Raw genomic sequence first — 16,602 nt, forward strand, 5'->3', positions numbered from 1 at the left:
CCAATCGTCTCTCAAGCTGGCAACACCTCCAGAAAATCAAACAGCACTTCTGGCGCCGTTGGCATCGAGAATATCTCAACGAGCTAAACATTCGGAACAAATGGAGCAAGGGGAGTCACGGCATACGAGAAGGCACCATCGTCATACTCAGAGAAGACAACGTCCCCCCAATGCAGTGGCCATTGGGCAGAGTCATCAAAGTACAACCCGGCGCAGACGGCATCATACGGACGGCCACCGTCCGAACGGCAACGAGCACACTGGATCGGAGCATCAAGCGGATGGTACCACTACCAAGCAGATCGACATCAGAGGACACCGACGCCATAAACTGCAAATATTTCTCGAATTAGAGAATTCTCCAGACATGCAATTAGACTGGCAAACATGTGTGGAGACAATGCAGCTAAAGGTTAATGTCTTTATGGTGGGTCATTGCGTCTATTGAGAATCGGGATGGCTGTAGGTTGACCGTTGGCTGCCAGGTAGCGAGGGATGGCGGACGGTAATTTTGAAGTAAGCAATTTGATAAGGACATTTGACGTTATCGGCTCACCTAGCTTCTCCAAGGCTTGGAGATTTGCCTTGACCGTCTCCAGAAAATCTTCGATTGCCTCGGGTGTCTCCTTGTTTATTTTTGGATATTCGAATATCAAGTCCCAATGACGCATGCAGACTTGACGGTGGCAGTCGAATTTGTCCTTCAGAATATCAATCGCGATGGGATAATTAATTTCCGTAACGTCCAACGATTGGATGCTTCGCGCGGCCCTTCCGGTTAAAGAAGATCGAAGGTAGTGGAATTTTTGTGTGGCAGTGAGTCGATCGCTTCGATCTATCGTGGACGAAAATGCGTCATAGAAAGAATGCCAATTCTCGATGGCACCGTCGAAAGTAGGTAACTGAATCTTTGGTAGTTTAATTTCCGTCGGCTCAGCGATGTTGGGCGAATCGCTTCTTGGCGATTTCGACGACGATGATGCTGGTGCGTCATCCATGAGAGTGTGTAAACGAACTACCAGATCGTAATAGATATCGGTTATCTCGGAAACGCGCGCGTCGTCCCGCTCGCCTAAATCTTCTAATTCATCTTGCAATGCTCTATACTGCTTCCACGTATCGTCGAGTAATGAGTTATACGCCGTCAAAGAGGCCTTGTTTCGTCTGTTAGATTGTTCGTACTCGTCGAGTCGTTTTGATAGGGTCGTAAATCGACCGATTTGGAAGCCTCGTTTTCGATGCAAGGAGGTAATTTTATCTGCGCCTTCCATTGTTAGCGGATCGTATGACAATGTAATGAACGAGTTTACCTGTGGTTGTGTATTCGGATGTCGCTCGTCACGGTGTGTGTCTCGACTGGCGTCTAAGACGTTTCTTTTCAGAAGTAGAACCTTTGTTTGTTGACGTGAGGATGCCTCTTCAAAATGACTGCCCTTGGCGTTACTTACTTCGCTGGAGTGGTAACGCGTCCGTTGTTGTTTATATTGGATTCACGTGGCACTGTATGAAGTGGGTGTCACTGGTGTGCACTTTCATTCAACACAGACTAATGTAAATCAAATTATACTGACACAACGAGTCAACCAATGTTATTCATTTAATGCAGAACAAATTAGATTTATCATCTACTTTTAAAAGGCGTTTGAAGTGTTCGTGTTAATAAAATAGAATAGTAAAAGTTGTTCCTAATATTGTGACACAGGCTTCACAGTGGATTTTTCTTGTACCTTTTTCATTAAATGATTTATAAACTTGCGCATCGTCGAATTCGTTGCGAACGCTTCGTCACCCGCGGTCTAATTATAACATTCGATATAAGAACGTCTATTGTTCCGATTGAATCGCTGTATCTTAGTAAAGATACTTAGCGTCAACGAATAATAGGAGCGAAGACAAGAAGTTAGGTTCGAGCAGAAGAGAACGCAGCGAACGATTAAATTGCCGCACGAATACGCTACACGGTTATTACGAAGGGATTGCAGCTCGTGTTTCGCACGCCACGTACCCCCGATTTCTCTAAACCGGGCCAATTAATATTCTAAACACGCGTTCGCCCTTCTGTAATCGTTCGAGTCGCGAAAATCCGGCAGCCGGCAAGTTGCGAGGCGCCGAACAGATTACAGTCGGTTAAGCTTCCTGGGGATATCGGAAGATCAGAGCACACGGCGAAATAACAAGGGACGGAGCGAGAGACAGAGAGGGAGAAAGGGCAGGCGTATGTATGTGCACGAAGGGGGTGAAACTTTAATCCCACCGTGCGTCAGTCTGCGCCTTAATTACGTGACAAAATTTCAGCAGAGTGTGGAAGGATGAGCGAAACTTTGGTCTGGAACGCGGTAGGGCAACGATGATTATTAAAGCCTTTGCTGCAGACTCCGATAAACCTTCGATCGTGCAATGACGTTGGTCGGCCAGCAGCGATTTTAACCTGGCTGCTTTAACAACTACGGGGCCGTTTCTCCCTTGTCTGTTCACCGGCCACACCGATTTAATGTTATCCCTTTGCCTGGTTTAACGTACGATCAAAACCGTCTATCGGTTAGGCAAACTATGCAAATGGCGTCAATGCACAACCTTCTCTGCTAGTCACAAAAGAACTATCGAACGAACTGTGTGTAATTTCGTCGTTAAATATCCGTCGGAACGAATTTCTTGCTTGCACAAGCTACATAGTTCCGTCTATCATGCTGGCACGTGTCGGTTTGGAAGTTTAGTTTCAGCCGAGGTCAACCATTTCGAACAAACCAGTTTTCCAATTACGTATGACGTCAAGTATTGCCGCTTCAGTTAACCTTGTACTTTGACTGCGGTTTACTTGCGTAACAAATTGTGCTCACAATTAGGATTACGAGATGGCTCCTTGAGTGGCGAAAATTGAGGAAGAATTCCAATCAATGACTTAGACACGATAGTATTTTATTGACTGTTAAGATTAGGACACGAGAGTAGGATGGAAATCAACGTTTCAGTATCTAAATTTCAACGTTTAAATTTCAATAGAATAAATCTAAAGTTTCCCCTACACGGGAAGAACATGATAGGTGGTATTTTCCACTTTTTGCAGGGCGACAGATTTAAAATTCAATGCGTTGTGCCGTTTTATATTAAAATATTCTCTTTCGGTTACAAAATGACATTGAAATACAAGAAGCAATAAAACTTATTGTATTTTTTCTCATCTTCAAATGTAAACGAACGTGATACAGTCTCGTAAAATTATTCCAAGAGGAAGAGCAAGGGGATATTAAACCCAAGGAGCGTCACCTACTCATTCCTGCGTTAGTCAGATATTTATAACTTCTATCAATAATCCAAAGTAACTGCATTAAATACCAACGTTTTATCAAACACAGAAGATATCACCCGATACCTTTAAACGAGGGTGTCATTACATTAGTAGTTAAACACTGGACAGTAGCAAACAATTATTCGCTGCAAAATCTAGTATTCTAAATCTAACGTTAAATACACTCGGTGCAAGAACATGGTGTATTTATCTGTATATTGGCCAGTTAGATATTTATAACATGCAGTGGTGGTCGAATGGAAACTGTATTGTCCCTGTTTCATTATTTGTCGGCAACATTGCAAGAGGCTTGGTCATACGGCGCATTGTTTCACATTGCTCGGATTAATCATAACTATGCCCGTAAGCCAGGCGCAAATTAATGTCCACGATCATCGGTACAAGGACGTCCGGGTTTTCCACGACAACGAAATCGATAACAAGGCGAAACGAAACCGGATACCAGCCCTCGGGCCGGGTATTAATCATAGATATCGTGGATAATCCCGCGAATTTCGGGGTTTGGGGTCCACGAAACGAGATGAAACCTGGGAGAAGAGGAGAATCGGGGATATTCCTGGGCGTCATCTTCAGCTCGACTTGGCCTGATTATATCCTATCGTAGTCGGTGAACCGTGAACTAATGCAGCGGCTGGGGATTTATGATATTCCCTGTTAACTGTGGACTAAATCTAACATTGCCCATAGGGCGAACCGGCAAATGGCAAAATCAAATCTAGCGTACCGTTTTTCAGTAGAAACCTCCTTATACATGCTGAGTACGAGCTAAAACTTACGATTAGAAGAAGGAATTCACGAATCAGGCGAATTACGAGAAACTTTGACCTAGATGAATTTGTAACGTGAACAAGATCATTTGGTTGACTTGTGTTCAAGTAATTACTCCAAGAAAAACTCTACATCTTTACTTTTGTATATCCGTGTCCTGTTACGAAGAGAATAGAATTTAGTGAAAAAAGATTCAAAAGAAGAAGAGGTCACAATATTATTGTGCCCTTGAATATAAATTTTCTTTTGTGTTACAAGATCGAGAAACAAAAGAGCTATGAGTAGATTTCTATTGCTGTTTCTTGTAGCCTCCAGCTGGAGCTACACACTAAGCTTAACTTTTTGGTAATGTCCTTTGCTATAAATATATGAACGTGATCCCTATTCTTCTTTCTATTGTATTGTGACACTGTAAGAGTGATGATCTGGATTAGCATACACTATACTTATACTTATACTTGTACCTATACTTATTTCAATATGTTTTTTCTATTACAAATTCATCCACTCGTTCCTGTATTAGTCAATCTCAACAACTTGCAAATGGTCCGTAGCTCACAATCTTATGAATTATCAGAAAGGTCCTTAATAATCATTTCTATAAATGATTTTGATCCTTCATAACAAAACATAATTTTAACTCTATCCGAAGTACTATAATTTCCAAGTGACTATTAATATTAATGACAAGAACATGATGGCTTCCTGTAAATTCCTAATAGCCTCAACAGTCAATAATATAACCTTGACAATGCAGTGTATAATTTCCAATTGATTTGAATATCTAATGACACGACTTTGATCGCTCTTTGTGATTTTCAAGTGACTTAGATTGCTAGTAACACGGACTTCGTGATTCTCCACGATCCACGAATGATTTAGACACTCAGCGACACGACCTCGTTGACCTCTCGCGGCCTTTGAATGACTTCGACCTGCAATGGCAAGACCATGCTGGCTTTTTATGGCCACCAAACGATCTTCACAGACATTTTAATGAACTCGTCTTATAGGTCACATCTTTGGTGTTATCACATTGATAAAAAGTGTATATAAGATCAAAGGTATTTATCTCGAGTTACACCTTTTGTTATTAACGCGCGATAACAAAGAATATCTTAGTAAATGCATAAATGAAATAAACTGAAACTAACAGGATAATCTAATGGAACGCAAAACACGGAAAGTCTGTGATAATTGTGCTTTACGTAAGCATACTAAGCACATCGAGTGTCATTACGATCTAGTTATGAACGTCATGATAAAACAGAATTGCCTGATGTGGTTTATATTGAACAGTCGCCCGGACGATTATTACGTTCGTCATTAATTTCATTGTCTATCTATCACGTTCAATATGCAATATGTAGAATATATCGTGTAACAATAGCCGTGTAACATCGAGGATTTCAACGGGAATGTTTTAATCGTACGAAACACTTGCGAAAATTTATGCGATGTAACATTTCGTACGATGATGTAAGCCATGACATTGGTTCCCACACAGAATCGAATAACACGTAATATCGGTTAAAATTATATTACATAATTTTACGATTTTGAAAATTATCCGGCGAATGATTACGTAAGCAATAGTAACACACGAACACCTACCTTTCTTCGCATAGATCCAACATCTCCGGTAACAAAGACTCAAGGACTGTTAAGTTTTTCTGCACGCATTGTGAATACATTTATTTTTCTTCGCGGAACGTGTCAGTTTTTCGCACGACCAACTTTTCCATCAGACGAACGCTTGAAACGCAATCCATTCTCCAACGTCTTCGTTTAAAACGCGCGTCATATTTTATCTTCTCTTCCATCCTACTTTCATTCTGAATACTTTCCTTACCATTTACGCATACGATGCCATTTTAATTGCTTAATTAGTGTATTCATTATTTGGGCAATTTCGTACAATAATTTGTTAGTTATTTAGGTACATACAGGTCCATACAGTCAGGACAAATAACGGTAATAGCTATCAATGAAGTTTCGTTAAATACGAACTGTTTACGCGAAAACGTAGCAATTTCAATTATTTACCAAATGATCTACGTACCGTAGAGGTATTTAATAAGAATAATCGTTGTATATAAAATTATGTAATACTAGTTCGATTAATCTTTATTCCTACGTACTTCTTAGTATGGTTTTTTGAAAGTTCAAAGTGGAGATGCAGGAATTTATTGTGAGTTGGATAATAAACAGCAGTAAAAAATAAGGAGATAGAACGATGATAGAATGAAGCGAAGATAAAATTAAAAACATAATGCTTCAAGTTAAAATTATATCCCTGAACTTAGAGACATTTTCATCAGAACAATATTGGACCCATGCCTCTCTGCCTTTTTGTAATTGTTATGGCTTTTAAATTAAATAGACGTCTTGCTCGAAATTGGAAACTTCAGACAGTAGTCGCTATTATCCTGCACCTGTTGTAAGAACCGAGAAGACAGTGGCCGATATACAAAACAGAAGGGTCCCTGATCCGAGATCGAAGCCCATTCAGGGACAAAGCCATTTCCGGGATCTGAAATTGAGATTTCAGTGTTGTTCGGGGCGTGATTCGACTTCCCAACTTGATAGCGATCGGCCGTTTATTTTGGTTTCCCCTAATAAATTTGATCATGTACAAAGTGATCCCATGAATTCATAACACGAGCGTCTTGTATTTGTCTTTATAGAAACCATTCAAAAATCTCTATATCCATGATGCGAATTAAATAAAATTTTGTTAATTAAATCCTCGAGAATAATCAATGAACTGCGGATTTTTATGCAAATTCATATTTTTATTACAGAGAAAAAAATGAAATCTAAGAAAATGCCTTGTTTCATACTCAAGGTTACATTTTATTAATAATATTTGCCTAAGTATTTTATTTTGTATACTTTTACACATTATGCATATTCTGCACGGTATTGAATATTAAAATTTCCAATAAATGCATAAATATCCGCAGTTTAATATATATTACACTTTGAGGAACAGCAATTTTTCTATCCAGTCTTGCAATTATGATCGATAACTTGTACACGATATTAGCTATCGTAATTTACAGTGGCTCATTAGTGACAATAATTGCCGTCGATTATATAACAACGATGATAAACGATGTTCTCACGTAACCACGCGATCGAATAGTATCGTAGTACGAAAACAGTAAACGTAACACGGATACGTTAAAAGTGAGCGAGAAAAGAGGGAAAAAGAAAATGGTTGTACAAATGCGTTCGGGTCATGAATGAGCAATTAACCGTGAAAATCCCATAATGGGCCGTTCGTTTTATAACTCCGTCCATTATCGACAGGAAATTAATGTCACGAAGGAACGCGGCTCGTATTTCACGGATTTTGCCCGATAAGAAGCGGTTTTCGTACTTTCGTAATCGTCTAGAAACATAATTTACAGAAGGAGAAACGACCGGAAATTCAGCCTTAAACTGTGACATCTAAATTCGACTGCGACGATACGTTATCGTTATCGTTGACTATATCATTAGCGCTTTAAAATAGATTCTTTGTGTTTATGAGTTCTTTAATTACCTGAAGTGGAACGTTGATCGAACGTTCGAACGCGCATAACTGTATACACGTATCTAGATCTTTGTACTGATTGTATTTATTTTAAGAGTAAATAAAATATTTTATCGACCGGTCAAATTGGTCACCAGCGATAGGCAGAACAGAATACAATTTTTTCTCAGAAAAAGAAAGCAAACTAGAAGTAAATACCGAAAAATATATTCTATGCATGTTTTATGAATATTCATAAATGATGAAACGATATAATGACGTTTAAATATGGTCAAATTTGTGTAGAAGTTTGAAAACGATCAATTTAACCAGCAGTGGTAGGTTTAGTATTAAGATATCTCGATCTCTAATCTTTTATGGTCAATATTCATCGATGATAATTGAACGAGCACCGTATTGCCTTCCAATAATAATCGAATCAACTGTAGCAATCTAAAGCCACTTCACTCGTCGAGGAGTCATTGCAGACACCATTTCACCAACTTCTTAGCAGACTCGAGGGCTCGCCGAGCCAACGACACTTTACCGATCAGAATCTCGATGCTTTCGATGCCCCGATGCCCGTAGAAATTTCTTCAGTATGAAATCAGGCCAAACAATCATCTAACGTAGTCTTCGGTGCTTCCCCTCTATTGTATTGTATATAGATACTGTACGGACGCGTTTGCCTCCGGTACTTTGTCGACTTGGACGCGAACGTTGTGTATTGATATAACTATGAATATCAGTATATAGTAATAATAGTAACAAGTCACTCGTGTTTTAATGAAAACTAGACGTGTAGCCGAATACAGTACAATGTACGTAATTCGTTGTTTGTATGATGATGTCTGTGCTGATCGACCGATGTTAAAGGATATATACTGAATGAATGTCTGAGCATGTCTCGCTTCATCGAAGACGCGTTTATGCTGGAAAGTTAAAATGTGTATACTGGCTAAATGCTACAGTGTCTGTCCTCCTAGGTGACTAGAATTTGTATCGATGAAAGTTTAGGAAGTGTCTATTCCGCTCGAACTGCCCGAGCTTTCAAGGTTATTCGGGACACACGCTGATTGGTTTTCGTCAAAAATTTGTTTTCCAATCGACGTCCCGAATATTACGACCATCCTTCCTTTCGGCTTCTCTTGGTAAGGGTCGGGACGTACCCGAATGCATGTAAAGTGTTCGGTTTTCTTGAAAGGTCGTGCTATCCCGCCAGATCAGATAAGCTCGACGACTTGTACCGTGACAATATGGCTTCAAAGTACTCTTCGGGAATACAGAGGTTACAGCACGTGCCTGTCGATCGAGTGCGAATTAAAGTAAAAATCCTAAATGCAATTGCTCGTGGTCCTTAAGGTTCCGACTGAAAACTAGCTCTCTTTACGATCCTGCCATAAACTTTACCAAGAAACACTTCCTCGTGTGCTCCAGATGCAGATATATGTAAAATATACAAAATAATGTACAAATATACAAAACTATTTCCAGAGGAAATGATTAATTCATCATTTTTGGCAGACTTCCTGCAATTTTTTTTTTAAGTACATAGATTAGATTTTCCTTATATCGTTTATCCTTTCATTTTGATCTTGTCGCTGGAACGTATAAATTTAATCGAACAAAATAACTTAGGAAATCAACATTTTAAATTATCATTGTACGTGATTAATAGATTCAGTTGAAAACAAATTTCAATTATATTGCGATGTTATATAATACGCGAGGCACGATAAACTCAGCTTGGTAGGCAATAAATGAAATAACAGGGAAATCATCTCTATCGCGGTAATTAATAATAATCAAACACTCGTGCTGTACATACATGTCATTTTTCTTCCGTCTTAATACGTCATAGCAGTGTTACCTAATCGAGTTGTCTGTTTGCAACACTCTCCTAACAAACACGTTACGGCTTGTCATTATTTAGAGAAGATACACACCGCGATAGGGAAGATAAAGAAAATTGCGAGCCTCGACGTGAAATTGAGTGGCTCCAAAAATGAGCCAGCCCTTCTTCCGGGGGCTTCTGTTCTTTTACTGACATCGACTGGAAATTTTGCAGACCCGGCAGGGGGTGATTGGATTAACTTCACGAAGAAGGGCACAGCAACGATAACGACACAAAGCGAATTCTTTGAATAAAGTATCCTGACAAGGGGCGAATATCGTAGCAGGCGATCACTTGGAAAATTTTCAAGGCATCGCTGTACGCGTTACATCGAATATAGTAATGTAGAAAATTTCCACTTTAATAAACAAAAACTTACAAATCGTATCCACAATCTCTTCAAGTACATTTTATTGTAACAAAGACCCGGACTGATTGTTTCCTTTTGTTGTTACCAAATATTATCCCTGTCTATCAGTCAATATGTTCATCAACTTGTCAATCATCGTATAAACGTCAAATAAATTGAATTACAAATCCTTTTGTCACTTTCTAAACACTGCGGGAGAAGGTGAAACTTCGAACGTTTGAAGCGATTGTTTGATTTGTATTTCTATTTATCGTATTTTCACGAAATCGGCAGAGTGTACATTTAGAAACGACAATTTTATTTGATTTTGGGCACAACACGTATTTCTTCAACCTCTCTGTAATATAAAAGATATTGCTGCTTATAATATTAAAATATTGAAAATATTGAAATATTGTTCGTTTTAACAATTACACCTTTGGCTATACCTAGTAGAATCTCCTCTATTTTATCTATATTACACTGAAATACTTCTTTTCAGTCACAAAGTGTGTCACAAAGTCTATCATAAAGTCTTTTTCCCTGTAGCCCTCGATTAGAGTACATCTTGTTGAAACTAAGAGAGTGAAACTTTTGAACGATACTGTACATATACAAACGCTATCGATATCATATCTGAAGAACGAAATCCTTATTACCTTTTTATCCCACGTTTGTCTTTATTTAATATCGAGCAAGAACATGGAAAAGAATGTAAGTCCCTTTTCCCTATTCTACCTAGCACGTTCGTAGCATCGATCGACCCTCTGTTTCTCTTGCAAATCCGCTCTCTTTCTCTGTCTAGCCATAAAAGCGATAAAAGCGTCTCTTTTCTACGAAGTTCGAACTACAATTGGTAAAAGTCGGCCTGGCTGGGGGTAACCTTTCTCGTCTCGTCGTACAATTGTCTCGAACGGGAAGCAAACGGAGTACGGTTTCGAAGGAGCGGAGGATCGGCCAGGGAATAAACGAAGAAGACTCGAAAGGGATGTCTGCGCGAACGGGATGAACACCTAGAACCTCGGGTGGTAGAAAATGTAACGACTGTATTCAAGCCAAGTGCTTGCAATCGCGTCGCGCGTTTCGCGACGACTTAGCGGCAGCTTTTATTGATATTCGAACTCGATATTCGAACATACCGGGCGATTACGAGCCTTCCAGCAGCGTCTCAGGATCACGTTCGATGACCGCGATAACAGTAAACGTTTATTCTTACGCAGTTACCCTGCGCGTGCTGGTAAAGAAAGAGTTACAAAATACTCTTCCAAGCGAGGCGCATGCCGGTATTACGCCTGCATCCAACAAGAATTGATGCTCCTTTCACCGGTTCCTGGTAATATCATAGCTCGATGTTCCTGGAAAACGATCCTTCTGGGTACGGTTTCTTTTTATGCTCGCTAATGAATTCCTCGTTACTTCGTGGAAAGACAAGCGATAGTTGTTATACAACAGGGGCCGGTATATTTGTGGCACGACACTTTTTGTTGAATTTTTTTTAGTAATGTGTAGATAATGTATAGTTTGAAATATCGCATGATCACATGTAATTTTGTAATTTAGCCTCTTTCGTAGCGCTATATGCAAAAGTCATTGTAATTAATCACAGCCTTTTTATATTAACACATCGATATAATTATTAATAATATTTATCCATAGTGTTAATATTTGTTCTACTTTTCTGCGTTATTTGCTGGGCCTTCCTGATAATTCGTTGATTCTTATTCGTGTCTATCCTCGTTCCTTTTCTCTCTTCTTGTGTATCATAGGCATGTGCATTTTCTGCCCCTTTTTATTTCGTTTCTTTATTGTTTTCTTTCTTTTGACCTTTTGTTCTTCCGTAAGTTATGTTAATCCGTTATATCACAGGGTTTACCCTTGTAGATAATAAATAAATAAATAGATGAATAAAGGAGCAGAAAAGTAAACGGATAACACAGTGACGAGTACACAACATACTCACAAGCTTATTTAAAATAAAAGAAGCGATATTTCAGATATCTACAGCGAAAAATAAGGAAGCCTAGTAAAAGCAAAACATCCAGATAATATATCCAGATAATAGTGTCTAAATAATGTGTATTTTAATAGCGGCATTATCACTGTGTTTTAATGAGCCGTTATGCTTCCTGAAATATTTTCAAGTCATCTCGAGTGATCAAACGTCTAATCTTAAAATTCTGTCCGTTTTATGATGATACTGTATCAATGAAATTATGGCTCGATCTGACTTGATGATAATTATATAGGCTAAAAGGCATATATGGTTAAAAAATTTACATGCTACGATGACTCTCCTTTTTTACTTTCAAGTCGTATTGAATAGTCAAATATTAAATGTCTATGTGTTGGAGATGTTTACGTATGTACCTTTTGATTCAATTGGTAGTTCCTGATAACGTATGTACTCTGAGATTGACAATGTTAAGATAAGATGTGTCGGCTACCCCTCTTTTCACAGCAGCATTCTCAACTTATCTCGAATAATCAGATATCAAACGATATCATTAAAGTTAAAGATATCGCAAAAAATTGCTTTTTCTCTATAACAGTACCAAGCCGTTTGCGTTGATCTCTCGATTTCACAATATCCTAAGAATAAAATTCCACTTATCAAAGCTTCAGGGCGTTATAGAAATCGCATCGTATATTCCGCACCGGTTTAAAGCATCATTCGGCGGCCATACGGCGATATCGATAAAACGGAGCCATTGTAAATTCACTTCGTATATAGCGATATAATTTTTCATTGCGCAATGGTCCGATAATTCAGCGCAGTGTTCGTATCAAACCGTGACCAATGTTGTGGCGTTTTTTCTCATTGCCTGGTTAATATGGCAATTTGGACCGACGCCACGTAGCACGCCACGCTAAATCATTCATCAAAATCGATGAAATTAAAGATACCGAGGTCTATTAATAACGTTAAACGTATCGATATCGAGGAAATTTTGAAATTTTTTTTTTTTTTCAGAATCGGAGTTATTCAGTGATTCGTAAAAGTATTTCAATCTGTAAAATGCTAATGAAATTTCAAAATATTTTATATTGCTACGTACATGTTCGTGACAATTTGTTATAAATGATTGAACACTCTTATGAACTATATATTGCGAAAGAACGTTTTGATTTCGATAAAAAAAAAAAAAAGAAAGAAAACTGTGTAACAAGCTAATGCGAGTTTTTTCTTAAATAATGATAGTATTATCAACTTTTTCTTCATTATCTGTAATGAATGGATTAATTGAACGCCATACGTCAAACGCAGCTGTAATCGCCACTCTAAAGACTTCGATTATGACCACCGCAGATATTCATTTGATTGTAGTTTCCTGTTTCAGTAAACCCTCTCAAGGTTAAACAGAAGAGACTTGCAATGTATGTAAATTACGATGTATGTCTGTCAATATAGCACAAGCTCAAGGCCGAATCGACGTAAGTAACGTAGGAACGTACGAACGTAGGAACGCCTTCTCACAATGTACGTTTATAGTATATTACATAATGAGGATAAGAGATGTTCCATGTTTATTCCTTTATACGAACCGAATTTCTTTATACGATATACTTGCGTCCAGGAATATTCCTACGAATTTTCGTTTAAGCGCAAATATTGAATTTTCAAGATGTTCACATCATGTGACTACAATCTAACTGCCGATAAGGCCTAAAGTCAATATTTTCTTTGAAGCGTCGTCATATTGTGTCATTAAAGTTGTCACGATTAATATGTGCATCGAGGAAAAAATTGATGATAAGTTAGAACGTGTCGCGGAAAGAAACATGTAATTTTAGATTTTTAATTATGAAAATAGAGATAATCTTCTTAAATACGAATCTTCACTCAACGATGTATTGATCATTTCAATTCTTGCTATGGCTTTCGCCGGTTGTATGATTTCATTTTACTAATATTTAAGAAGGTATTCTCCTGTAAATGTCGCAAAATTTCAGACAGTTTCAATTAATTGTTCCTTGATTTTATCTCGCCCGCAATAAACAGGTGTTTAGAAATCGTATCTCGCTGACGTAGGTGATCAAGTTTGTCGAGTAAACTGAAATAAAGAAATCAAGAAGATATTCTTAATCAGTATATTCATCGTTGTCGTTTATATCAAACTGAATAATTTCTTTTATTTTTTATGACGAGTTTCTCGTACTCTCTTTTATCGAATTAATTACCGAAAAAAGAATGAAATCTCGGTATTTGCAATTGGAACATTCGCCGTTTTGCCAATATTCAACATAAATCATTTATTCTAGTTCAGACAATAACGACAAGCATACTGACTAGAAATCTTCTTGATTTTTTTGTTTCAGTCCACCCTGAAAATTCATTGAAATCAATAGAATTCGTGAAAATTGTTAAATCATGTAACGTCCATAGAAGAATTCTGTCGCAACATTCTTTTCTGCAGAGGACCTGAATACGTGTATATTATTGAAACGTGTACGAAAATTGTCATCGTGAAAGCTTCCGAATTATTTTTTAAGACTTTTTTTTGAATCTGAACCATTGCGCTGTTCCCATATGAAGAACCACAGTCACGCAAAAGTGAAATTTGTCACTCGGTTCAAGGAGAAGGATAGTACTAACCGTAACGATCTATTTTTTAAATTATGCACACGTTGAAGTGTCTACAATAAAAATAATATACTGTATTATTGAGAAACAAAAGAACAATGTTCCACGCGGCATATAATCCAATATTTCGTCGGTTATCGTCGATAGTAATTGGAATTTTCGACGACCACGTCAGGATCGACACGATTCGCGGCAAGTGATCGTTGAATAATGTAATTGAAAACTAGTGGACGGCTCTATTTAATCGGCTCATGTAAATAAATCGGCCGGATTGTGACTGGTACGTGCTAGAATTCTAGAATTACGCGCAGCTGTATAATTTTGGTCACGCGCCTGTTTCGCGATTCAGGCCAATCGAATGCATTTGGTATTGCCCTTATCGGCGTTTCCTTCAGAACGATTAAAATGGACAAGGATGAAGAACAGTATGCGAGATCGTATACTCCGCTCGGAGACGCGTATTGAGCCATGTGCCGTGGATGCAATCGCTTCCTATCCCAAGATTATGCATAAAAGTGGCTATAAGATTCCATTGCATACGTTCCTTTATCGCGCCGTTTCGCTCTGTTTCACCAATAATAATTGAATGATCGTAGTTCCACGATTTGTCGTCACGTGTTAACAAATTGAGTCTGATAGTGGCCACAGGCGTGCAGCCTGTAACAGAATCAGTCTCGTCCCACCTCTCACAACTTCAAGACGATTCTCTTTTAAACTGTTAACCAGGAAAGACGAATTAATTCATCACTTGACTACTTATTTCTTCGCGTGAAGGTCTCTTATCCTTTTACGTATAGCTTCATTCCTATTTCCAAAGGAGAACATGACAAGGAGGACCAGGGAATTTATTGAATTAAAGGAATTAATTATAAAGCCTTCTTTGCCTGTGATGTTCGTTTGCGTGCGTACCTTTGCCATCAATCTTTCGTTACTAATCATAGGAATGTAAGGTACTTACGTACGTGCTGGTTAACAGATTGATCGATAGATTAATTTTACATGTTCGTGACTAATGAAACTTTCCAATATTCTAAATTGCTTTTACGTTACTTTTATTATCAACGTTATGTAATTGCTCTATCAAACCGAGCGTCCCTCTTGTCAAGTTACACTTTCGGAGATAAAAAAAGATAGACAATAGGTTACGCAGAAATTCAAACATGGAATTTGTGTGCGATTGTAGAAAATATGTGAAGCTTCCTTCACATATAAAGAGAATCAACGATCACGCGATAAAAATTAAATAATTTCATATGGTCATTCGCTATTACGAAACCGCACAATGCTATCCATGACGATGCTAATGGAGGCAGCGACTTGTACAGTCGCCGCGATCCCTACGGTCAGATGAGGGGGATTTCATAACAGCGCCAATTGACTTCCTTCAACCTCAACACAATAAACATGTTTGTCGGTTACGTAAACGCTTCAAGTTCGCATGGGAGTGTCGCTTTGGTAACACTGACACTGCCTCCAATGGAGACTAGGTAACCGATGTTAATCAACGTCGCCTCTACGATCAACAATTCTACAAGTTGAATTTTGTTCTTCGTTATGCGAATTCTTTTATATATAAGTCACTCAGAAGCCACGTCGATTAACTCCATAAATTAGAACAGTAAAGTATTCATCGTTTTACAAATATCGTTCGTTGAAAAGTTTGAGATTTATGATTATTTATACTACCGTTCTGCTAAGCGTTTTTCAGTAAGTAGACCGAGTACTTTTTATGCATTTGCGGAGATTTATTAATGGCACAGAAATTTAGACACAGAATTAGGTACAAGATATAAAAAGATATATCAAATATCCAAAGGTAAAATAAGTTTTTATTTGGAATTCATTTCCTTGTGTTTGCACGATAAAGAGATAAATTCGAGTAAAAATTCACAATCTAACGATAAATAATCTTCTGGATGTATTACGGATTGTAGGTAGCTTTTGTGACTATACATATTGTAGTATAGCGTAGGATGCGTGTTACAAGGAACATTTTGAAATTTTATTAGCATGCGACAAGTAGTTTCATTAGCGTTACGACTATCGTGATTGCGCGAGTAAAATTTGAAACGAATATGAAAATGTCCATGAAAAAATGCCAAAATATTAGTAAAATAAAATAGAATATTCCAGCAGTCAATTATTCATCGTATTATTAAATCGGAATATTCCGGAATATAAT

At 38.0% G+C, this 16,602-nt stretch overlaps 2 protein-coding genes across 16 annotated transcripts in view; both read right to left on the reverse strand.

Annotated features, from left to right (window-relative positions):
* Positions 1-16,602, reverse strand: part of LOC122574256 (basement membrane-specific heparan sulfate proteoglycan core protein-like) — a 298,381-nt gene that overhangs the window by 239,288 nt on the left and 42,491 nt on the right. The gene's annotated exons all lie outside the window — the stretch shown is intronic.
* On the reverse strand, positions 57-3,085 carry LOC122574257. 3 transcript variants are annotated; one of them, XM_043741637.1, is made up of 3 exons: positions 557-3,085; positions 262-331; positions 57-183 (listed from the first exon to the last, which is right to left on the reverse strand). In XM_043741637.1, the coding sequence occupies exons 1-2, from the start codon at positions 1,269-1,271 to the stop codon at positions 309-311; spliced, it is 738 nt and encodes a 245-aa protein (XP_043597572.1). In that variant the 5' UTR covers positions 1,272-3,085; the 3' UTR covers positions 57-183; positions 262-308. The 3 variants fall into 3 exon arrangements, with proteins under 3 accessions (XP_043597572.1, XP_043597571.1, XP_043597570.1); XM_043741636.1 differs by having other exon boundaries at positions 59-186; positions 265-331; XM_043741635.1 differs by lacking the exon at positions 57-183 and having other exon boundaries at positions 209-331.

This window comes from Bombus pyrosoma, linkage group LG13 (genome assembly GCF_014825855.1).
Source record: "Bombus pyrosoma isolate SC7728 linkage group LG13, ASM1482585v1, whole genome shotgun sequence".
Taxonomy (NCBI): Eukaryota; Metazoa; Arthropoda; class Insecta; order Hymenoptera; family Apidae; genus Bombus; species Bombus pyrosoma.